The 26,378-nt window shown below is 38.1% G+C and overlaps 2 protein-coding genes across 2 annotated transcripts in view; one reads left to right on the top strand and one right to left on the bottom strand.

Annotated features, from left to right (window-relative positions):
• LOC112047274 (uncharacterized) overlaps positions 1-15,629 on the top strand; it is a 33,113-nt gene extending 17,484 nt beyond the window's left edge. Inside the window, exons 12-25 of the mRNA XM_024084341.2 lie at positions 175-372; positions 1,057-1,170; positions 2,481-2,677; positions 4,642-4,739; positions 5,458-5,708; positions 6,843-7,022; positions 7,607-7,741; positions 8,626-8,763; positions 10,339-10,651; positions 11,800-11,927; positions 13,092-13,275; positions 14,159-14,298; positions 14,692-14,834; positions 15,220-15,629. Of these exons, the coding sequence (XP_023940109.1) occupies positions 175-372; positions 1,057-1,170; positions 2,481-2,677; positions 4,642-4,739; positions 5,458-5,708; positions 6,843-7,022; positions 7,607-7,741; positions 8,626-8,763; positions 10,339-10,651; positions 11,800-11,927; positions 13,092-13,275; positions 14,159-14,298; positions 14,692-14,832 (2,217 nt within the window). The 3' untranslated portion in view covers positions 14,833-14,834; positions 15,220-15,629. The remainder of the gene's footprint in view (positions 1-174; positions 373-1,056; positions 1,171-2,480; positions 2,678-4,641; positions 4,740-5,457; positions 5,709-6,842; positions 7,023-7,606; positions 7,742-8,625; positions 8,764-10,338; positions 10,652-11,799; positions 11,928-13,091; positions 13,276-14,158; positions 14,299-14,691; positions 14,835-15,219) is intronic.
• Positions 15,455-25,995, bottom strand: LOC112047278 (nucleoside diphosphate kinase homolog 5-like). Its single transcript, XM_052883377.1, has 4 exons — positions 25,788-25,995; positions 18,844-19,016; positions 17,932-18,077; positions 15,455-16,389 (listed from the first exon to the last, which is right to left on the bottom strand). The coding sequence occupies exons 1-4, from the start codon at positions 25,926-25,928 to the stop codon at positions 16,142-16,144; spliced, it is 708 nt and encodes a 235-aa protein (XP_052739337.1). The 5' UTR covers positions 25,929-25,995; the 3' UTR covers positions 15,455-16,141.
• Between the last annotated feature and the right edge of the window lie 383 nt (positions 25,996-26,378).

Genomic DNA, 26,378 nt, shown 5'->3' with positions numbered 1-26,378 from the left:
GACCTCAGTTTTGTAAATCCACCGCGCATACCACTGCGCCACGGAGGCCGTCAAAAACACACTCTGAACCTTCTTCTGAGGCCCATAGTTAGCGACCAAGTGTAAAATGTAAAATCTCTGTTATTAAATCTTTGGTTGGAGATATATTCAACATTTTTCTTTTCTTGTTTACAGGAAGAACTGAAAGAAGTGTTCGAAGGAAGCTGCGAGCTCATCCCCATCAAGATAGTGAAGAAGGAATGCATGAAGCTGGCGGACGACTTCGTGCCCGAGCTGGTGGAGACGCTGGCGTCGCAGATGAACCCCGACGCGGTGTGCTCGGTCGCCGGCCTGTGCAACAATGCGCACATAGACAAACTTATTGAGGAATATGTATGTTTACTTTTGTTTTTTTTTTCTTGGTTTATTGGCTGCGCGCGTCGACCCAAAGACTAGTTGACACTTTTTTTTTGAATGGTCTTAAATAGTTCCTTATCGTTTTACTAGATTGAGAATATTTTATTCATATTTTTTGATACAAAATTTTCATATTTTGATTACATGAAAATTTTAGTTTTTAAATATTTTTTGACAATACGGGCCTATATTTTTACTGTTTCATGACGTCACGTTAACGACAAAAATATTAGCGTTTTTGATGTTTGGAAAATTTGAAAAATACACGATTTTTCAATAAGGCTTTATAAGAAATCCTTAACTTTTATTAATTAATATCGATATATTTCGGACCCTTATTCCATGCACTAAACGAAACTAATATTTTTATATTAAATTTAATATGAGTCAATTACTATACTGAGCCAGATTCAAATGTATGTTTTTGCTAGCTTTTATTCAACTTTATTAGGGTTCAGATCAAACCCTTTTAGGTATGTCTGTCCGTCACAATCAAAGTCTATAGAAGACAATGAGTACAAATTATAAAATTATACTTACGTTGCTTTTTAAAATTAGGCTTAGTTTTTTTTGTTTGACTATTTGTAGACTGTAGCCCCAGTTCGGTTTTATTTATATGAGAGAGAATGTTAAGATGAACTTGAGACTTTTATTTTACAGAACGCAACTTTAAAACTTCACGAAGGTTGCACTAACTGCAGGAGATCGGTTGGCATTGCGAGGAAGAGATTCGACGAAACTCAATATGACGATTTCCTCTACGGACTGCTCAATGTAAGACTAAAATATGTGTCACTGTTAGATTGTAAGATACGTTAGTATATAATCTCACTCGCGATATAATAAATTATTATTCCTCGTGATATTGGAATTCTCGTAACTTTAATTTTATGTTTTCGAATAATTATTATCACCATTCTCTTAAGTTTAATATTATTACCTGACGTTTCGAAAGAGCTTGTAAACTAAGCCTATTTGAAATTAATGAATTTTGACTTTAACTTTGACTATAATCTGCCGTCATATTGTGAACTGAAAATACTGATTACAATTTAACGTGTTATTTTTCGGTATATTATAATCTATCTGAAGTGAAACCGTTAAATTGACAATAAGGATAAATTTACCATAGAGTTACAAAAATATTATAGCAGGCATAATAAAAATAGTAAAAAATTACAATGGACAAATCAAAGAAAAAGAAAGGAAATCGGAGGGGTGGCCAGTGCGTTTCCTAACAACATAGACACTAAAGAATGTAAAGCTTGTGCTAACCTACGACAAATACAAAGGCAGGTATCGAACCTTAGACCTGTCGGATTGTAGTCCGGCTATTAAATCGTGTGTGGTTCTCTGTTGTCTATATCTTTTACGGAGTGAGCAAAGATTAAATTATGTATGTTATATAGTTATTATACTATTATCCGTAAGTAGCATAGCGTTTGATATTCCATTTTAGAGGGTCTACCAACACTGTGTTTTCCAGTACCGGGTAGCCATTCCAGCATGTTGGAATCCCTACTTTCATTCGCTCTTTGAACTTTATAATAGGCTACTTGACACATTTTTTTAAATGGTCTTAAATAGTTCATTATCATTCTACTAGACTAATTTTTTTTTCATATTTTTTTGAGACATGATAACACGAAAATTTTAGTTTTTAAATATGTTTTTAACAATACGAGCCAAAACGCCTGTCGGCCATATTTCAACTGTTTCATGACGTCACTATAATAGATCCCATACAAATGAAACAGTTAACAATTAGTTCGACGTCCAGTACATCAAGTGTGTTAGTGACGTCACAAAATGGACGACAGCGTTTTTGACGTTTGGAAAATTTTAATTAAAATTTAACATCACGTGTCTCAAACGGTGAAGGAAAAACATCGTGAGAATACCTGCATACCGGACGAATTTCTTAATTTTCTGGGTATGTGGACTATTGGCCTAACCCCTCTCATTCTGAAAGGAGACTCGAGCTCAACAGTAAGCCGAATAGCCGGTTGATAATGATGATGATGATTCAACAATGGAGATTTCCAGGTTAAATGTGACCGACTTCCTTTATTTGTTATTGCCAGGTGTGTCAAAACATGGGTTCTCTATCCGACTCGTGCTCGATGCTCATGTTCAAGTACTACGAGAACATTCTAGAAGCCGTGAAGAAGGACTTCACCCCGAACTCTGTGTGTCACCTGAGCGGACAGTGCTCGTACAGATACCATTCGCACGATCTGTATACCTTCCCTGATGAAACCAAGGATCTGAAGGCCTCTGAGTAAGTTGTTTTGATAGTTGTTTATTAGGAACGATGACAGTTATAAATAAATATAAATACTTATATTACTTAGGGGGCGTTCATAAATTACGTGAGGTGTTTTTTCGAAATTTCTGACCCTCCCCCCCCCTTGGTGAGATGTCGTGAGATTTTTTTCAACCCCCTCCCCCCATCCCCCAATCTCACGTGAGATTTTTCAAAATGTGGGTTTCTTACGTAAATGTGTTAGATTATTATTGTAAAAAGAAAAGAAAATTTGCTTCGTGTTTTTATTTACGACTATTTAAGACTAGTAATCAATATTGCTGAGAGTTTAATTATAAGTATAATAAAAAATATATATTTTTTACATTTTTTTTTCATGAGGGATGGTGATTGGACAGTCAGTAAATGTATAACGTCGAGGTATAAATGAAATTATTTTTTTTAGAACGAATTAGGAAATGATCTTAATCGTATTACGATTACGCTTAAGATTAAATCTTAAGCATGTACAATCTGGATTAAATTGACCAAAATAGTATATTTTTTTTTTTGTTTCATTCAGAAAAAAAATTACGTGATATTTGCCGAGACCCCCCCTCCCTTCAACGTAAGATTAGATGAGATTTGACTCGACCCCCTCCCCCCCTAAAACATCTCACGTAATTTATGAACGCCCCCTTATTGAATACTTTCTATAAGTACTTATATTATAAATGCGAAATTAAGTCTGTCTATATGTTACCTTCTCACGGCTAAACGGCTAACCCGATCAGGATAAACTTTGGTATAATGGTAAATGAGTCCTTGGACCAAAACATAAAGTACTTTTTGACCCCAAAATCAAAATAAAAGGGGGTGAAATAGGAGTTGAAAGTTTGTATGGAAATTACTTCATTTTTAGAGTTACACTATTAAAAATTTTGTGACCCAAAAGTGTTGAAACAGGGGTTGAAAGTTTACATTTATTTCCACGCGAACAAAGTCGCGGGCGTCCGCTAGTTGTATATAAATTAGGAGTATGCTAATAGTAAAGCAATTTTGTAAAAGTAACAGGGTATCTGCGATCATTACTTTCGGAGCTACAGGGATTTAAAGAGTTAGATTTGCGGCGCTGCCGCGCATCCCTGAAAAACGCCCCATACAGAATGGTACGATTTAATGACGTCGTAGGTCATAATGATCGTTTTACTCTTAAAAAGTTGCCCGCTTTCATCTCAGATTGCATCATCGTGTAAGTGATGAATGAATGTTCTCACGTGAGATTGTGTAGTCAAGGGCGAATAAATTAATTTAAAAAAACATAGGCTACTTATTTACAATCGCTACACCAAAATTCATCGGTCCAGTGATCCTGGGATGCGCGCTACGAGATATCTCTGACCTGAGCAATGGGTTGCGAAATATTTACGAAAAACTGATTTTCGTGACCTTTTGACGTTTGTAACTTCTTTAGCCGGCTCGATATCAATGTCAATTTTTTACTTCTTCATAATAACACCGTAATAAAGGAGTTTACAAAAATTTAGCTCAGTAGGATTTTTTCCCCAGATTGGAATTTAACAATGCCTAAAAGTAGTGGACTATCTAAATAAATAGTATGTATGAAACGTGTATGTGCCGTCCTATCAGGTTATGATGCGAAAGGAACTGAGAGTGCACATGTGATTGACATAGTATGTCACGCACGTACGACGCACGCACAAGTGCCAAGACCCAAAAAAAGCTGGCATCGCCAGAGGACCTCAAGGCAAGGCCAAAAAGTGCTTTTCAGATGTGCTTTGAAGATTGGAAGCGTTGGCACAAGTGCATTATATCCGAGGCGGATTACTTTGAAGGGGAAAATATAAATTTTGATGAATAAATAAATATTTTTTCATTAAAATATAAATTCACCTTACTTTTTGAACATTCCTCGTACACCTGTGCACTGTAATGTTTCCTGTATGTGGCTAATCTTGTGCTAAATATTTTTGTTGTAGCGACATCCCGTGCGAGTTTTGCGAACAAATTATCAAACACATGCGCGATACTCTAGTCGCTAATACGTCAGAAATTGAATTCCACAAAGTGCTAGTTGGTAAGTTATTTGATTATCTAGAGGACTGACTATACTAAAGCAAAACTGGAATGTTCATCAACCAATTTAAAAGTGATAGTATAAATGTCTAGTAATTTTACACCTAATAATAACTTTATTTTGCTTGTTCGTAAATGAATGTTAAGTTCTCTTCTTAATCGTACACTCTCGGCAGAGTGGTCGTGGTTGCAGCGATGAGCAACGCTTTCTGTGCAATGCTCCTCCACTTTTGGCGATTGGCTGCATTTTGAGTACACTCCGCCAAAGTTGATTGTGTAGCAGCCTTAACTAAATCCGTCCAGCGGGTTGGAGATCGGCCTCTGGATCTCTTGCCTTGGACTTGACCTTGCACTACCAACCGCTCTATTGAATTATGATTTCTGGAGATGTGGCCAAAGAAATTTAAGACCCGTAACCCGCTTCCATCTTAGACTGCATCATCACTTACCATCAGGTGAGATTGTAGTCAAGGGCTAACTTGTAAAGAATAAAAAAAGTCACACAGCCAACAGCACAGTCGACGAAAGTCTTTCTTTTATCTTTAGTTCATTGAGAATGGAAATGTTGGTTCTGAATGCTGTCCTAAGAATCCTCAACAAACGTCTCTAACACCACATCTCCAGGGCATCGATCTGGCGACGGTCTTGTAGACGTAAGGACCACGTTATGTTATGATATGAAAATCAATCAAAAACAAATAAAACTTAATTATTTTTAGGTCTATGCAAACAAACCGGTAGCTTCAAATCGGAGTGTCTCCAACTGGTGGAACAGTATCACTCGACCATTTACTACTTCCTCGTGTCGGAGCTAAAGCCGGATCAGCTTTGCAGCTACATCGGCATATGCCACGATAAGCCCAACACGCCCATTGCGCCGCTGCTGCCCAGAGAACTGACTGTGAAGGCTTTCACTAACACCGGCAAACTGATCGGCCACGACGAGGCCAAGAGTTACGCAACCTCAAAGGTTAGTAATTAGAAGTTATAAATTAGCAACTAAAGCCGGATCAGCTCTGCAACTACATCGGCATATGCCACGATAAGCCTAACACACCCATTGCTCAGATGCTGCCCAGAGAACTGACTGTGAAGGCTTTCAAACTTAACTTCAAAGGTTAAATTACTAACCTTAAATTAGAAGTTTTAAATTAATATGCCCGATATTTTTTTTTGCTACTTTGGAGTAGCATCTTACTCGACATGTTTTGTTCGTTTTTTGTCTTGTACCTTTAAATATCACTCATATCGTGCACCGTGAATTCGGAAAAAATCAAAATGGCAATTTTTTTGAAGTGATATTTTCTTATTGGAGGGTAAACAGCTCCGTAACGTAACGGGTTACGGCGCGACTCTGTCTAGCTTCCCTTTCTTTCACGCATACGTCAGCAGGTTTAAGTTATCAACGTATAATACCTGTAGTTTCCTGTGCCGTGGGAGACTAACATTCCGCAGGACCTAACAAATTAACTAACTAAAACTGGCTATGTAGTCAGTTTGTATGCCGTAGATGTAGGTGCGAGAGGATTACCAGCAGAATCTCTATGATTTGCTTGAATACCTGGGCCTCACTAGAACTGCAGTAATTTCTATATTAGAACAGGTATCCAAAGTTGCTCTAGTAGGATCTTACTAAATTTTAATAGGCAGGGAGGACAACACGAACAGACAAGTGGAGTGTTAGTTAACTGTTAAAGACATCCTTAAACCTACATCCATCAGTCATAATGGTCACAAGTCTGGGGCCCTGCTCGGAGATTTTCTCTCTGCCACTCACTGTCTCTGTTCGTTTATGTTAGATTGGTTCAATGGCCTTGATGAAGTAGTTTTTGGAGTTTACTCTTTAATAATCGATATTTCATATATATATAACCCCTGGTATGAAAAAATATGGGCAGTAAAATTCGATGAACTAATGACAGCGTTACGTTTTTGTGCGCAACCTATTCTGCGTATGCGTGCTATACCTTTCACTTTTCGGGCGTAAGTATTGAGACGCACATAGTGTATGTAGCGGGGCAACATACACTTATTTAGTCAGTCGATCTGAAAGAGTAAACTCCATTCGTGCGTCGGAGCTGATACACACACTTTTATTCCTCAGCCTACCGAAGACACGAAGAAACAAGGCAACGTGCAAATAATCGGCGAGAAGTCGACGGTTCCGCCGCCTCTGCCCATCGAGAGGATGTTCGTGGCGCTTCCGGTGCAGAACAGCTACTGCACCTTCTGTCAGTACTTCCTGCACTACTTACAGGTGGAGCTGAGCAAGGATGACACCGAGGTACAATAGACTGGTTCACACTTTTTTTCGTATTTTAGTCGTGTGGGGAGATGTAATAAAAGACTCGGTTTTTAGTCAGAATGGAATATCAATGGAATATATTTCGGTCAGAATGTATTAATTATATCTACAGTTTACATTAAATAATATTTGGTACGCGCGACAGTAATCGAAATCCAAACGACCAATCACAATAACGTTGGTTGATATTGCGTTCTATAAAACCGCGGCTCCCGATGGTCGCGGTATCATTCCACACTAGAATTTGATGTAGGTACCTACATCAAATTCTAGTGTGTACCTACGTACTCCGATGATCGGCGCCGCGAAGACTGCACTTATATATCTGCTCGCCTTGCGCGCATAGTTAGTCAGCTGCGGCAAGGCGCAGCGAGCGGATGTATGTAGGTAGGTAGCTACAGTATTGCAAATAAAATTGCTGTGTGTAGTGTAAGAAGTTACAGTTAGTAAACATAGTGGTGTAAAATAAGTTTAACTCGTCCCCCTCAAAAATGACAGATAATTATGTTAGTGAATATAATATTAATTGTGTATAATAAATAAAGTGTACTATTATTGTTCAGGAGGCGATAACTAAGCTGGTAGAAGGAGCGTGCGACGTGCTTCCCAAACAGCTAGACAACGACTGCCGCCAGTTCGTGACGCAGTACGGGCCTAACGTCATCGCGCTGCTGGTGCGCGAGGTGGATCCCTCCAGCGTGAGTGCACAGTTGACCCTGCTCTGTTTTTGTCTATGATAACTGAGCTAGTAGAGGAGTGCCGTCAGTTCGTGACGCAATACGGACCTGCCGTCATCGCGCTGCTGGTGCACGAGGTGGATCCCTCCAGCGTGAGTGCACAGTTTACCCTGCTCTGTTTTTGTCTATGATAACTGAGCTAGAAGAGGAGTGCCGCCAGTTCGTGACGCAGTACGGGCCTGCCGTCATCGCGCTGCTGGTGCGCGAGGTGGATCCCTCCAGCGTGAGTGCACAGTTGTCCCCGCTCTGTTTTTGTCTATGATACCTGTGCTAGTGCATAAATTATGGTCCAACTCAGAACTTCAATCCAAGTCATTATCATCCGTAGATATATATTGTACAGATTAATCAGTCGACCACAAGTCACTCAGTGACAATCAACTTTCAATTATCCAATGCACTGGTAAAATTCAATAACTGGAATGGAGCGTTCACAGTAAACCTTTTGTCTGGTACGCCTGGACATAGGTTTTTAGTTATAAAATAACACATTTAAAAAGTGTTTACTTTTTCTTTTTAAATTCTGCCCTTATTATTTATATGAATAACTAGCGGAAGCCCGCGACTTCGTCCGCGTGAAACTCGATGTAAACTTTCAATACCCCTACCCAACTCTACCCCTACCCTACCCCTACCTTTTCCTGAATTTTCTTTACTATAAACCTCACGAAGCCCGAGACCTTTCCAAGGAATGCAAAACCGTGGAAATCGGTTCGTGCGTTTTGGAGTTATAGCGTCAGGAAGGAAAACCCGACTTATTTTTATATAGTAAAAAAAGAATATTGAATTTTATATAGGTACATAATGCGGTTAGGAATGATATTAATTGATGTTTTTCTGTCTAGGTCTGCCCAGACATCGGCCTGTGCCCCAAGTCTGAGGAGGTGCACGATGTGGCTATCAACTCTGAGAAGTCCAACTGTCCGCTCTGCCTCTTTGCTGTGCAGCAACTGGAGATTGTCCTTAAAAACAACCACAGTGAGGTATGGTTTCAATCAATCAATCCATTCATTTATTTTCTAGAATGTGGTACATGTTTTTGATCTTAAAATTATTGAGTCACCTATACATTTAACTGATTACAGTATCATTTTCCTTCATCATTATTAGCCTAAACCGTCCTTTAACTTTCTGGCCTTTAAATGTCTGTTACAAACTTACAAGGCCAAACCTAAACCTCCGTCCTTATAGGACGGATAGGGTATGATATGAATTTTAGACCCCACCATGCGCCTTCAATGCGGGTTGATGGATATTAATGTGATAACATTAAGTTAGGATATTAATGGAAATTAGTGAGACTACTTTAAAGTTTTCCTTTAAAGTAGGGCTACTTTGAAATGATCCTTCAAAGTGGGACTACCTTAAAGTGATCCTTTAAAGTGGGGCTACTTTGAATAAATCGTATTTACGTATATAAAAGCGAAAGTTCACTCTTCATGATATATTGAATACTGGCATACAAAGCTAAAATTTGACAGAATAGGTAGTAGACAAAAAATTTCTCAATGTTGTTGCATATAAGAAAATATCGCTGACGCATTCTAGATCTCCAAGTGTAATAGGCTACTTGCCTCTTTTGTAAACAGTGTTTAAACTGAATTATGGAAGTATTCTATGCTATGTTTTATTTTGTCCCGTCAATAATAACGAGTAAAAAATTTAATATAAATGAAAAAGTATCTACGTAAAATTTTTGCCGCCGAAACACATTAGCAAGTGTCGTCATTCATAGAGATAACAGCGTGATTGGCGTTTGCGGTGATGTGATATATCACGTCACCGCAAGCGCCAATCACAAACCGATGCCTTGTAGCGAATGACGTCACAGTTTATGATTGGCGTTTGCGGTGACGTGATAAAAATACAATAGGGATGATGACAGTTTTTTAAATTGTATATAAATTAAGAGTATACTAATAGTAAAGCAATTTTGTAAAAGGAACAGGGTATCTGTGATCATTACTTTCGGAGCTACAGGGATTTAAAGAGTCAGATTTCCAGCGCTGCCGCGGATCCCTGAAAAACGCCCCATACAAAATGGCTCGAAATAATGACGTCATAGGCAATGTAATGATCGTTAGATTTGTATGCGCGTTCAAACAAAATTACTAATATCTTTGTTATTTGTGCGTTTATGCTTATAGTTCATGTATTAAAAAATGTCACATTTAATGTAAGGAAGCTAAAACTGTATAAATTTTCATCTAATTACGATAAAATATTTTTAATAGTTTTTGAAATTTTATAATCTCATTTATTTTGCAAATATCCAGACAATCTTTGCTTTTTATGTATAAATTAGTTAACATTGACCCTATTTACCCGAATGTATCATAAAAATCAATATATTCAAACCTAGTCATCATCCCCATTTTGTTTTACAAAAATATTACAATTACGAATTTATTTTCACAAATAAAAATGTGATTAGAGTTTCTAGGCATTTAAACTGCCTATATGCAAAAATCTTCTTAGTTTTATACAGCAGGCGAGTAGCCTATTGTGTAGGCTAATGAAGACCACATTATCAATCCAATTTGGTTTCCACAATCCAGGAAAACATACGCCACGCTCTCGACGGCCTGTGCAACCACCTGTCCGCCAAAATGCGCACCGAATGCGTAGACTTTGTCGACACCTACACCAACCAGCTGATCGAGATGATCATAGCTGACCTCAGCCCCATGGAGATATGCGTCTACCTCAAACTGTGCAGAGACAACAGCAAGCATACCGACCCCATGAAGATCACCCACCCGTCTATTGATGATTATCACCGGAAACCGCACCTCAGGGGAGACAGGAACCATAGAAGGGGACCGATGCTTCCTAAGCATATGCTGGAGTCGTCCGCTGGTGGTGATATTGGTGAGTATACAACACTTCACGGAGTTCTGACTGGACAATTAGATAGTGGACTCATATCAAATTAATATAAACGATATTAATTCTGTGCAGTACATGGAATAAAGGTCCGAAATATATCGATAAAAGTTAAGGATTTCTTATAAAACTTAATTAAAATTTTATAAGAAATTCAAATTTTGCAAACGTCAATAATACTGTCGTCCATTTTGTGTCGCCACTAACACTCTTAATGTTAACATGTTTAATGTTAACTCTGTAATAACATCGAACTAATTGTTAATTAATATTTTTGTTAAAGGCTCCATTTCTGTGGGATTCATTATAGTGACGTCATGAAACAGTTGAAATATTGTCAGTCTAGTAGAACGATAATGAACTATTTAAGACCATTTAGAAAAAGTGTCAACTAGCCTGTTGTTTTAATTTTTTTCATATGAAGTTTATTGTTATTTAGCAATTTTATTTTTTACTGAATCGGTAGAGTTTTGGGATTAAAATGCTCTATTGTGTGAGCTATATATAAATATTTCATTTAGTTAAAAATAAAAATAATCCCAGAACCAATAATTTGCTATCTGGTTCTGGGATTAATTTCAACGGGATTCAATTGTTAATCTTAACCATGCAAATGCATGCAAAAAACCATGCATCATCAATATCCAGCTGTTTTGAGGTGTCACACCTGCATACCTAAAATAGGCATTTTTTATTACCAAATAAAAATTCGAACTAATATTAGAAATGCGAATGTCAACTGTTTCATTTGTTTCGCTTTCACGACTAAACCACTTCGTTCGTTATCAACCCATATTCGGCTCACTGCTGAGCTCGAGACTCCTCTCAGAATGAGAGGGGTTAGGCCAATAGACCACCACGCTGGCCCAATGCGGATTGGCAGACTTCACACACTCAGAGACTTGAGAAAATTCTCTGGTTTGCAGGTTTCTTCACGATGTTTTCCTTCACCGTTAGATACATGTGATATTTAATTTCTTAAAATGCGCACACACACACTCTTTCAGTAATAGAAAGTAACATTATCAGTGGGCAAGATGGGCTATATTTTATCCACGTGTCCCCATGGCTACGGCAAGTATGCGAAAGAAACCGCAGGGCGTCCTCTAGTATTAAAAATTTGTATATCGCAGAAACGAACGAGATCCCCGACCACACTCGCAATGGTCGGCCCGTGGACAACGCGCCCAAGTCCCTGTGCGTGCTGTGCCAGTTCGTGCTCAAGGAGATCGACGATGAGATCAAGGACAAACATAATGACGTATGTATATAGGATGCTCGGGAGTATGTCCCATAACTTTAAGGTATTAACGAGACCACTCATAGAAACCGAACCGCATAACTCATATTTTATTAACTACAAAAACAAAAAATATATGTTTTCATACAAAGTAATTCAATACCGACTATTCATGTAACACACGCCTTTGTATACTACTACTATCCATGTAACAAAGTGACAACGTTGCATTTTTAAATATAAATACGTCATTATTATAAGGATAAAGGACGTATAAGGGACACATTTTAATAACTATTTACAAAAGAAATATTATTTACTCTGAATATATTCATTTTAGAACATATGTTCCTTGAACATTTTGAATTAATTTTTGTTAAAGAATATAACTCTAGATTTTTGGGAAATACTCCCGAGCACCCTGTGTAAAAATATCAATTCATAAACAAATTACTGCATTTTAAAATAGAAATAAGAAACACGTGTGTGCCATGCGATACATGAGAGAAGCGAAGTTCGCTTCTTTCAGACATTTACGGCCATTTCCTTCATCGTAAGTAACAGTCAAAGTAACATCATCACGGTCTTAATCACGGAAAAATAAAGTCTTCTTTACTACTTACTACTTTTACTGTTACTCTAGCTTTACATAAAGAAACTGGCTGTTAGCCTCATTACAGCCATTTGCTCATTCAGTAACACTTTCTTATGATGTTCGTGCGGTCTCTTTTTGCTTTTGCTTTTTCTCTTTCAGTCCAAGGTCATTTCTAATTTGAAAAGTCCGACAAGTTCCGATTTCCGACACACAACACGACCGACGGCCGATAAGGTCGATAAGATCCCAGTATAAAGCGATGTTAAAATTCAATAAAGATATCGCATCGCTTCGAAGAACATTCATAAAATGCTTGAACTGTCACATGTTAGAATAGTTGTTTATAGTCCATTGAATTTTTTCTTTGAAAGTGTCAGTAGAAATTCTCAATCGGCAGTTTGAGGAGTTTGTGGTGTTACAACCCAATTGCATATAGTTCCTTATCATTAACATCTGATAGTGATCGTTATAAAACATTTCCTTAACCCTCTTTGGAAGTAGCATAATCAATCTAAGCTCCATATCTCCTCTCCTATAAGGAAGGAGGCCTGGACTTTAAAACAGGCTGATAAAGATGATGTCTTTTACAGGATGAAATAAAGAAGGTAGTCCATGGCATTTGCAAGCGCATGCCCAAGTCGGTGAAGCCCGAGTGCGACCAGTTCGTGGAGAAGTACGCCGACCTGGTCATCAGTCTGCTGGCGCAAGAGCTCAACCCTGACGAGGTCTGCCAGGAGCTGAAGCTGTGCGACCCCAACTTTAGCGCGTTTAGAGGTGAACCTCTTAGCAGTATAATAGAACCTGGAGAGCCTGGGCTGAAGCCATGTGGCACGTCGACTCTCTTGCTACAATGGCAAAATATGGGAATGACATCTTCTATCGACAGGTCACGTGATAAAGTTTCGATCAAGTCATTTCCATACGTTTTTTTTTAGTTTTCGAAGCGTTAGCGTTTGTAGAAAGAGAATCAATTTGCAACATGGCTACAGGCCCCTGAGTATGAAATGACATATGTTTTTTTACCTTCATTTCTAATTTGTTTGTTGATAAACACTACTTGGCTCACTTCAGACTTCGTGGAAGTTTATAGGTGTTTAGTGTGCAAACTTTAGATCGCTTCGAGTCCTTTGACTCGGGCGCAAAAAACAGACATCGACCGGTAATAGAGCGACGCAAGCGATTAACTTATCACATCACAATCGAAAGTAGAGCGACTGTCTGATCACATCGCGAGTATTTATATGATGTGTCGTCAACAAACAGTACAATTTCACAGATACCGTTGACATGGTGTGGTAAATCGTTTATGTGCACCAAGAATAGAAAGGGACCCAGAATTTAACCCTGTAGGACGCCCATTATGGCAGAAAAACCGCGCGACTTTATATCATATATGACTTTATAACCTTTTGGATTCTATCACTGAGATAAGGGGCGATGAGAAGTGCAACATTTTTGATGCCATACCTAGGTAAAAGAGTGTTATGGTCAACACAATCGAATGCTTTAGACAAATCACAGAACACACCAATAGCATTCTTAAAGCTTTCCCATACATTATAGAAGTTATTATGTTTAAAAAGTTTAGCACTTGCATCAGTTGTATATAATAGTTGTCTATGTATTGAGGGTATATTGGGAGCATTATCGTGTACAGAAGAGATCCTGGACTGCGCGGTGTGCGAGACAGTGGTGATGGCGCTCAAGAAGGTGCTGGCCAACGACAAGGTGGACCGCAACATCGTGCACATCGTGGAGAAGGCTTGCAACGCGCTGCCCGCCAAGTACTACGACAGGGTCAGTATCTTCGTCTTCTTCCTTCTTCTAAATGTGTAAAAGCGAAAGGTCGAACGGTATAAAGATGAAGGTAGTTTATAGTTAGTAGACATCCACTAAAGACGGATTTTGCGACAGTGTCGTATTAAGGAGGTCTAAGAGCTTACGAGGCCGCTGGCTTCCTGTTTATTCGTCTTCTCCACCCTTTATTCCAACTGCAAGTCTCTAGGAGTGGTTTTACATTACTCACCACGATCTAATGATGTTGCCGGGCTAAGAATATATTATTACTTCCAAACTATGGACTGAGAGTTTTTTTTTTTTTTGAAGAAAGAAAATCCGTTATATTAGACATCGAACCAATTTCTTGATATCCGTAGAAACACAGGCCTAATTATTTTTTTTAACTTCCAGTGTCACACTATGCTGGAAGTGTACGGCGATAGCGTCATCCACATGATCGAAGACTTCGGAACTAAAGGCGTGTGCCAGAAGATCGGGCTCTGCTCCAGCAGCGACGCGGCCTTCGTGCGCATGTACCGAGGCCGCAACTAGTGGTGAGTATTTATTTATTTACTAGCAGATGCCCGCGACTTCAGAGGTACGTAGCCACGGTCAGAGGCCGTTGTACAAAAAAGTGCGCGGCCGAAGGCCGCGCGTATTTTGTGCTTGGGTAAAATGCCCAGCCGTAGCCACGGTCGGAAGCCCCATCATAAGCCCCCGGCCGAAGTTTTTTGTGTATTTGGTAAATTAAAGAGTAATATTTCAATTGGTCGGCAAAATAGGTCTGTTTTTCTTGATGAGATATATCATTGATGCATGCTAGGTATTCTCGTTACTCTTGAAATTGGTGCTCATTGTAGAGGTTTATCAAAGTCTTCAAGTTCAGACTGGATTTGTTACATTTTATTTAAAAAGTAATCAGAATGTTTTAATTCGCAGGTACATAATATCATCTGCAATACAAGGAAGCAGTAAACGTAATCTCTATTTACTTAAGTCATGTTATTTTTTTACCAAATGTTTGTTGTAGTTCTCATTTAAATGATTTTTTTCAATCAAAACATTGTGACTATTTTAAGTTAATTCTGGCTGGTAAGTGTTAATTTTTAAGATTTTTCCACCCCAGTTGGCTATGGCTATAAGTTTTCTTTCTTACATAATATTTTAATGATAATTATATTACATTGTAGTAAATTTTAGTTTTAGTTATAAAATCGGTTAAAAATTAAACTTCATACGTAATAATGGTTTCATAATTATTATTGTTCCGCTCATGTTTTTTACACGTTAGCCTGTGATAAATAAATCTTTTGTATCTATATTATGCTAATAAATTGGGGGAGAAATAATGGGTGTTTTATTTTTAATCCTAAGATTAATCCTTCTATGTCCAGTGGCGTGCACAATGCATTTAACTAGGGTAGGCAATATAATACAAAAAATAAATGATAATTTCTTTCCCAGGACCTAGATATTGGAATACAGGTATAAATTGGGGGAGAAATAATGGGTGTTTTATTTATAATCCTTGAATATTAATAATGAGGTTTAGTAGGTACATCAAGTAACATTGTGACGTCACAAAATGGACGACAGCGTTTTTGACATTCGGAAAATTTGAAAAAAATGTTATAAAACAATAATCCCGACTTTACGTAATAAAAAGTATTTGTAAAGATTTTATTTTACGACTGTCGACGTTTTTAAAGTACATACCAACTCTTGCTAAATTACAGCTCTTTCTAAATTACTCAGTAGTCTCATGAGCAAAACCACGGGCAGACAGACGAACATGGCAAAAGGGTAGAATGTAGGTAACTAAGGGTTCCTTGTTGACTACGGAACCCTAAAAACTGCTTGGCTATTTGGCGAGAGATTCCTCCGAGGGCTGGGGCGTTCGACACCTTGCCTCCTCCGTGAACTCCTCGGCGCGCGGCGCTAGTTCGGGTCCGTTGGGATTGTGTGACTTCAGATAGTCCGCCAGCCACACTATCGGCTCCGCTGGTCTCTTGTGTGCTAGTGCAGTCAACGCCGGCGCTAGTGTGGGCGTTATGTTCCTCTGGATGTAGTCACCGATCTGCCATTGACGGAGCATTGGGCCTACGATCACTGGCAACAGAAATTTATGTTTGTGAAAAGTGTTACTTCGACTAAAACTAATTTTAATGATCTTTTGTACCACTTTTGTACTAATTTAATACTTATTAAGTATATTTGGATTTGAGTAAGGTATGTCGTGTCCCGGTCCCGGTAGCGGTTATGGGTGATAAATAATAGTAGGTTCCACTGATAAAACACTTATATTGACTATCAGTTACAACGTTTAGGTAACGACTGGCGACAAACCGCCCGTATCGACTTCATAATTACGAAAATGCTTAAGTAGCATTTTCATTTACAATCTATGTGTGTGTGACCACCACAGATCCAATCGACCCCTCACCTGATGGAACGACTACGAGAGGTAGGGAGTCTGGATGCAGGCGGCTCAGGATCGTGGTGTTTGGAAGTCCCTTCAAAAGGCGTATGTCCTGCAGTAGACGTCCATGGGCTGATATGATAATGATAATGAACTATTTAATCATTCGCTAATTTTAGTGGAACATCAGCACGTTCTAGGTATATCACACAAAACTAGAGTGATGATTTTTTTAACATTGTACCGCTCATCATCATGAAGGAAAGCGCTCTATAAGTAGATCATCTTTAGTAGAACGCGTTTGCCTAGAAAGACAATATTCGTTCCTAACACTCCCGAAGGTCCGCGCGGACCGAGAGGGTTGTAGCGATGCTCCGCGCGCACGACTTCATACCCACACAGTCTTCCCCCATCGCCCGCATATCATGGGAGTGTCGTCAACGAACTTGCCAAGCTATACCCATTTGGCTATTTCTCTTATGTATCTATATTTTACGTTCATTGTGGATACATCATTCAATATTCAAAGCTCAAAAACTTAATATATTTTTTAAATTTAAACTACCTAATCTAATGATCCAATCAACCCCTTACCAGATGGAACGACTACGAGAGATAGGGAGTCTGGATGTAGGCGGCTCAGAATCGTGATGTTTGGAAGTCCCTACAAAAGGCGTATGTCCTGCAGTAGACGTCCATGGGCTGATATGATAATGATAATGGACTATTTAATCATTCGCCAATTTTAGTGGAACATCAGCACGTTCTAGGTATATCACACACAATTAGAGTGATGATTTTTTTAACATTGTACCGCTCATCATCATGAAGGAAAGCGCTCTATAAGTAGATCATCTTTAGTAGAACGCGTTTGCCTAGAAAGACAATAGAGTACAGACCCAACATCTAAGACGTGAACGTCCATCGGCTGACATTATAATGTTAATGGAGAAGAGCCTACATAGAAACTACTAATGATATTTTTGACGTGTAATGATTGCGTTTATATTACCTACCTACCTACTAGTGTTTGCAGTTAGCGGGTACCTACATATTGGCACCGCACCAGTGTTACAGTGGTGGATTCCGGCGAACAAAGAATTGCAGCAAATGCTAGCCCGCAAGAACTAGAAGAACGAATTTTTTTCTTCGCCGGTTGATTGTGTTAGTAAGAGAGATTTGTGATTTGGCCCTTTAAAGTAAGAGCTAAAAGCCGTCATTGTTGTACTAACTGGTGGGAAAGAAGAAGTGTATCTCCCTCAGCGCCTCGGCGTGGTTCTCGCTGCCGTGTAACGCGTTGAAATAGTCGCCGTATTTCGTGCGATGTCCGTAGCACGCGCGCAGACTGTCCGGCCAGTAGGCTTGCGCCTCCACCACTCTAGCAAAAGTAAAGTAAGTAATTTAATTTAAACAAATCTGGTGAATCTTCATCATCATCTGCCTCGCTACAGAACCAGGCCACCCTCCTTGCCACTGACCTGTGTAACCGCCATATTGCGCAAATCCCTATAAGTGTCACTTCCCGCGGGAGATACGGGAAAACCGCCCGTGGGTACTAAAGTTACCAATTTCTTATAAGTTGTGTATTGGAGCTATATGAACTAATTTATTGGTGGGAATCATTATTAAACAAACTAATTTAAAAAAATAAACGTAATTAGTACTGCAAAACAACGTATTTTAGAAAAATTGTCTGACTATCGCAAAAAACCCGCTATAATTTAAATTTTTAGCTTTATTTCTAGATTGTCTTTGGTTTTTTACTTTTTTCTACACAATAATTTACTCTACCAAAGAATAAAACACTCATAAAGTACAAAGATTTAAAAAAATATGTTTTTGAAACCACGCGTCTGTGGACCGCGCACCGCAAGCGTAGGAGAGGGTAGATATATGGAGCTTAAACCAACCACGCTGCAATCCAACACACGCATCCAATGCTTTCCGTGGTGCCATCTGTACAATTCGGCTGCTTGTTCTATCCTACCTCGCTGGGCCCATCAAGGTGCGCCACTTGTTCTCGCAGTTGTTGGCGGCCAGCACCAGCGCGACGACGGGCCCACTCGACATGTGCGACACCAGATGCGGGAAATGATGCTTGTCGTGGTGCCCTGTGTACAGCTCAGCCGCTTGTATCGTCTTACCTTGCAGGGCCCATCAAGGTGCGCCACTTGTTCACGCAGTTGTTGGCGGCCAGCACCAGCGCGACGACGGGCCCACTCGACATGTGCGCCACCAGATGCGGGAAGTGATGCTTGCCGTAGTGTCCTCTGTATAACTCGGCTGCTTGCTCCGGGCTCAGGCGGACTTCTCGTTTCTGAAATCATAAAATCATCATCATATCTCAGCCGATAGACGTTCAAACATTTTTAAATAAATGTTTTTTCTTTCTTTCTTTCTTTCGAACATATACTTCAATAACAAAGAAATAGATGACAATCAAGATGTCGAATTCGCCAAGTTATCGTCATCGTCGTTATAATCATTGTTCGTAAATAGCTTATTCTAATTTACCGATAGTTCTTCAATTCAATCTTCTCGATAGTTCCTTAAACTAGGTAGATAAATTAATCAATAATCACCAATTTGAGGGTAGTTATGAAAAAGCTTCCTTACCACCCGAATGCGAGCGACCAGCCCGCCCAATATATAATGTAACATCTATAAGCCCGCCATTGAGACCTATTACCACGACACGGACGGGGCTCGGAGTTCGTTTGCGCATTCAACAAAAAAATCGGAGACCGTGGTGCTACGTGTCATTCGGCACTTCTCAGACTTCTCGTATTAATTTGATTTAATCTTGGTGTGCACTGTGCACAATACACCAACTTGTTATTATCGAAGCCTGTCAGTGAAGCCATCGTCAAGATGTTGTTCGTTTCGGTGGTGAAACTGCTCGTAGGTACGATGCCCTAGATACGAGTACCTAAGTAAGAAACTATCGAATTCCCAAGCCAGCTACAGTCCCTACTAGCTATTCCCGTGAGAACATTACACACCAATCATCATTAATAACAATAGTTACCACCATCATCATCTAACTACATATATGTTTGACTAGCGGACGCCCGCGTGAAGGTAGATGTGAACTTTTAACTGACCCTACCCTACCCCTACCCTACTTCTTCCCTACCCTAACCTACCCTTCCCCTACCCTACCCATTAAGGATGCACACGCGACAGAAGCTTAAAAAATGAAGTAACTTCTCCCGTTTTCCCAACATTTCCCTTCACTCTGCTCCTATTGTTTGTAGCGTGATGAAAAGTATATTATAACCTGCCCAGGAGTATGAAAAATAATTGTACCAAGTTTCGTTAAAATCCGTCGAGTAGTTTTTGTTTCAATAACGAACATACCACGCGGCGAAAGCTTAAAAAATTGAGTAACATCTCCCGTTTTCCCAACATTTCTCTTCATTGCTCTGCTCCTATTCATCGTAGCGTGATGAAAAGTATACTATAACCTGCTCAGGAGTATGAAGAATAATTGTACCAAGTTTCGTTAAAAGCCGTCGAGTAGTTTTTGTTTCTATAAAGAACATACAGACAGACAGACAGACAGACAGACAAAAATTTTACTGATTGCATTTTTGGCATCAGTATCGACCACTAATCTCTCCCTGATAGTTCTTTTGGAAATATATTTCATGTACAGAATTTACCTCTCTACAGATTTATTATAAGTATAGATTATAATCAACGACTCATTTAATTTGTAGGTACCTAGGTAATTGGAATATTTTCATTGTTAGATGACGCATGGTATACAAGTATTAGGGATTATGGTAGGTATGGTATTCGCCTATACCTTTGGAAATATAATTCATAAACTTGCCTAATGACTCAGTTCATTACAATGATTACGTGATGGTTGTCATCCCTCTGTATTAGAATTTTAACTATAGATCGCTGCAGATAGGGCACGCGTTTCATTTTGCTTTATTCGCTTATGAAGGAAATACAATTCATAGCTTGTTGTTAGGTAAATGAATAACAACAATTTTAGTAATATATGGATAGAAAAAACTTTATTATTCATCCCGTTTTAAAGACGCACAACAGGACCTTCCTCCTTAGAGTAGAGAAGGCTGGAAGCCCACCACGTTGTTTCAATCCCGGTTGGTGGACTGGTTGTCTTAGGGAGATGTGGTGATAATATTAGACTATTGAGTGATCACTTTTAGATGTTAAAATGACCGGAAAACTTTCGAAACGGCTCGACTGCCTTAAATATTTTTTGTATATTTAGATATTGTGCGAAAAAATGTCGTAAATTATTTTTCATCATAAAATGGGGTTGGGTTGGAGAGTAACCCCTCCCCTTTTTATCGCGATTTCATTATTTTATTAAGGAATTTATGTGATAGAGTAACGTTCCCAGTAGTTTGTATTAAGTAGGTAGCGCTAATGTAGAGTGTGGGACGTAGGTACCTAAATATATTTGTAGCAAAAAATAAATAAATACTAAAGCTTGGCAAATTCGTTCCTAACACTCCCGAAGGTCCGCGCGGACCGAGAGGGTTGTAGCGATGCTCCGCGCGCACGACTTCATACCCACACAGTCTTCCCCCGTCGCCCGCATATCATGGGAGTGTCGTCAACGAACTTGCCAAGCTATACCCATTTGGCTATTTTTCTTATGTATCTATATTTTACGTTCATTGTGGGTACATCATTCAATATTCAAAGCTCAAAAACTTAATAAATTCAAAGTTATAATGGCCAGCGGCACTCCAAACGTCAATGGGAATATGTAATTAGTTTTTTTGTATGGTTGCCATAGATAGCAGCAGTGACCGCGCATGCTGGGGTGCTCAAGATCTATCGTTAGCATAGGGCTGCCACATTGCTACGTAAGTACCTACATCAACAATCCTACTATACTACAGCCTGTCTTGATGAGTACTATTTACATAGAAATTAGAAATGAAGGTAGAAAACGCATGTCATTTCATAACTTATTTATTTTAAATTATGTAATGTTTGTTTATAAAATGTTATGTAAAATATATTAACCATATCTAATTGTTCTAAGCTTATTAATAAAATTATTTTCATTAATTTAAGACAAGTTTAATATAATTATTATTAGGTGAAATGACTTGGTATTTATACCCCCATTTTTAATTTGTTTATTGGTAAACAGTACTCTACAAAAAAGGCAAAATATTATAATCCTACTAATATTATAAACGTGAAAGTTTGTATGGATGTTTGTTTGGATGTTTGAATGCTTGTTACTCTTTAACGCCACAATTACCAATTTGGCCGAAATTTGAAATGGAAATAGATTTTACTCTGGATTACTAATTTTTACGCGGACGAAGTCGCGGGCGTCCGCTAGTATTTTATACTGTATAGATATTACAACAAAACCACCGCCAAAAGTGATCCGAATTTAGTTACTCCACTGTGTGCACACATGCAAAATTTTGCGTTTAATTCCATTATATATTTATGTATATACAGTTTTTATAGTGCCTGAACACACAACTCAACATGGTATAAAACATATAAGTATTAATATGTTCAGAAGGGGGTGAATCGGGGTTAAAAGTTTGTATGGAAAGTATAAAATTTTTAAGTTGATATTGGTGATATCAAGTGAAATCTATAAATTTATCAAAGCTTTTTTAGCTATTGACCGAATCAAGAAATTCCAACGAAAATAAACCTAACACCCAAGCCGTGCATCAAGTTAACACATTTCGACATTATCACACACAAACGAAAGGGGCAAAACTTAAAAAACTCCGAAAGAGTTCGACTCCAGCTCTACATGAAAACATTTTTTATTTCGTCGTCATCAACCCATATTCGGCTCACTGCTGAGCTCGAGTCTCCTCTCAGAATGAGAGGGGTTAGGCCAATAGTCCACCACGCTGGCCCAATGCGGATTGGCAGACTTCACACACGCAGAGAATTAAGATAATTCCATGGTATGCAGGTTTCCTCACGATGTTTTCCTTCACCGATTGAGACACGTGATATTTAATTTCTTAAAAATTGTTATTTATTTATTCTTGTATTTTTTATTCTTATCGAAAGAATAAAAATACTGTATAGATAAAATAAACAAATAATTATAACTGCATAACTTGATAAAAAAAAAACCGAGTACCACACGTATTTTTTTTATTTAAAAGGTTACCTACATTTGGGTTCTGTAGTTTACAAATTACAATATGAAGGGTTTCAAGACTAAGAAGCTATTTTTTTGATTGATCCTGCCCGTTATTAATTCTTGTACTCCTAACTCATTCTTTATTTCTTGACACTTGAACTTGATGACTTACTTCTGACTTCTTGACTATATCTTATTTAAACGGAAGTCAATGTCAAAATTCATTTATTTCAAGTAGGCTTAGTTTACAAACACTTTTGAAACTTCAAGCAATGTTATAATAATGGTGACGTCGAAAACTTAAAATGAAAGTACCCTCGTAGGGCTCCAAACGCGCTTTGTTCCAAAAAGAGCCCACAAGAAACTCAGCCAGGGATTTTTTTGTTAGTCAGTTCCAAGTTTCTGCTTGCGTTTAATAAAAACTTAGGCATGCTGTTCCAAAAATTATCTGACCATTTTAGTGCCAGCCCTACGTCAACAGGGGCTGTCTGTGACTTTAAATAATGAACGCGCCCTCCTCTCTGCTAACGCGATATATTTTGCATACGGCCCTTCGCAACCCTTGCACACGCGCCGTCATACCTACCTACGTACTGGCCACGACCGTCCAACGCTACGAGTTACGACCACCCTCGCCGAATTGCGATCGATTCTTGACATCTTATTTCGTAATCGTACATAAAAACATAAGCCTTGTTATTGCTTGTTCGAGAGCTAATTTTGTATGGCAATAAAAATCAATAACAAGGTTCATAATAGCCTAAACGAGAACCGCTGGTCAATATTTTAATGTAAATAATATATTAATCAACAAAAGTTATTATGGCATTCAAGATTATTTTATGGACATGGACATTTTGTAATTTAGGTTTTTCTAGTTGTGACATTTTAAAAGTTAATTTATATTAGCCGACTGCAAGAAGGGGTTTGTTTTTCGCGCGTATCTTGTATGTATGAAATATTCTTTATTAGGTACCTCATATCTTCCAAACCGCTGAACGGATTTACGAAATTAAAATATCGTTAGATTTATCTTGATAACCCAAGTGTTTTTAGATAGGTGAAGTTAAAGAAACCAACACAACGACTGAGCGATGCTATAGACTCAAGGTAAAAAAAACATAAAATTTTGTGATATAAATATATCGAATTTAAGGGCTCATCAAGATGATTTCAGAATGGTGTATCCTGGCCATATTAAAAATAACCTACAATTAGAAAAACGTTATTTTTAATAATCACTATACAAAATACGGGAGGCGGATGACTAGGTGCGAGCAGGTTAGGTTAGCAGTCGGGTTTTTATTTTTTTAATTATTCATTTTCGTTCAAATGTATTTACCTTAAATATATAAGATAAAAGATTCATACACCAGTTATGGTAAAATGTATAGGTAGGTATCAATTCTATTTGTACCATCGTGTTCGACCTGCATTTTGTGAATAAAATATCATTTATTCATTCGATTACATATACCTAGCATCTATTGATTTATGTTACGATTAATAGCTTGTGTTGGAGTATTGGCCTAACCCCTCTACATTATGAGAGGAGACTCGAGCTCAGCAGTGAGCCGAATATGGGTTGATAATAATGAAATATAATCCACATTAAATTATTGGATCGACAAAAAAAAGCTCGTTGCTTAAAATTTATAAATGTTTATTATTGTCGCTGCCATAAACGAGCAATTTAGACGCATGTTTGTATTTTACGACTCATTTCAACAGAACAATAAAGTCCGTTCCCTAAACAAAGGTAATAAAGTTAGGTAGTTACCTATATTTTTACTGTATTTTAATATGACATAGGAAAGATTTTGTTTTCTTTTTTTGGAAATTTGAAATGTTTTTCCTTGTAAAAGTTAAATTTTGTTTAAATGTTTGGAGCGTTAAAACCTGCTTACAATTAGAAAAAACAACCTTCCAAATCCAAACTCCATAATTGGTTACCATACTTATAGTCGGATGCAATCTTTAGGACATTTCGGAATATCATGCGTTAAGCTGCGCAATACAAGATGTTAGGTATAACCGGTTATGTAGAGGCGCGGTGGCAGGATATCACCCCGCGCGCGCTTTTTACCCACCCGAAGTTGCCGTTCGTCTTAATTTTAGCGTAGGTATTTTATGTATGATCTGCGTGTATGGACATTAGAACCTCATTTCGGGGACGTCATATAGATACCGATTATACCTACCTTCTTTTTTTTTTTATTCTTTACAATTTAGCCTTTGATGCATCTCACCTGATGCCATTTAACATGGAAGCTGGTTAATTTGTTAGGAGTAGGATGAAAATCCACACCCCCTTCGGTTTCTACACGACATCGTACCGGAACGCTAAATCGGTTGGCGGTACGTCTTTGCCGGTAGGGTGGTAACTAGCCATTTCCAAGGTCCCCAACCAGCCAGACCTCAACCGGCCCAGCTGGGGATCAAACCTAGTACCTCTGTCTTGTAAATCCACTGTGCCACGGAGATCGTCAAAAGGACTCCTTTGGTAGGAGCATGGGCTAACAAACTTTCTGTCATCTTAAATTATTTATATTATGGTATAAACACAGAGTAACCAGAGTGAATCTTTGAAACCGGTTAAACCCATTAAAAAAATAAACGTCACGCGTTTCCTTGACAACCGCATATACAAACTTTATTCACAATTTGTATTTCAAAATTTAACACTAACAACAATTACGTAAATTAATATAACAATTACCAATAAAAATACTCCATCTTATTTATTTACTTTTTTAAACAGTTTTTAAAATATTAAAAACTTAAGACGCCATTTTTCTTGAATAATATTGAAAATTACAAATGCGAGGTTCGTGTCGTACTGACTCGAGAATGTGTTACTTTTTGAATTTTGTAATTGAAGCGGCTACGACACCGTCGTGTTCCGTACGCTCCATCTGTATATTATTGATTAATCTGTGGGTATAAAATTGTAATACTAACAGCGAGGATCTGGAATCCATTGTCACGTATATGGTTTTCTATATCTTCAACATCGTCATACGCCTCTGGCTTTATGATAGCCAGCGTTCGCTCGGAGAACGAATGGTAATCTGCATCCGTGTCTGACGACGTGATCGACATTATTAACAAATATTTATTTTATATTATAATTAGCAAGGTCTATACTAGTTTTTAAATATTTACTAGTGGTATTTTTATGATTCTTCAAATATTTTGATTTCTTTATATTAGACACAAAAACAACAATATTCGCTAATCCCTTTGACGCGCCAAATTCTGATTAACAAACATTTTGACAGACATTTCTTGCCAGCTTTAATAGGTAGGTAATTAGGTATAGAGACTTATTTTCGTAGATTAGACATACATTAATAACCTGTGTTTATTTTTTGACTTAATTTTTGGTTGTTTGGCTAATTATGTACATACAATGAATAAATTACTACCTATAAATCTCAACAAACAAAAAAATAGTTTTAACAAAATATGAAAACGCATGTTTTTTTATATTTGTATAATTGTGAATGTTGAAATGTTTTGGAAATGTTTTGAAAATAATGTATTAATGTT

Source organism: Bicyclus anynana, chromosome 9, assembly GCF_947172395.1.
Source record: "Bicyclus anynana chromosome 9, ilBicAnyn1.1, whole genome shotgun sequence".
Taxonomy (NCBI): Eukaryota; Metazoa; Arthropoda; class Insecta; order Lepidoptera; family Nymphalidae; genus Bicyclus; species Bicyclus anynana.
This window is presented reverse-complemented; position numbering and strand designations above follow the sequence as displayed.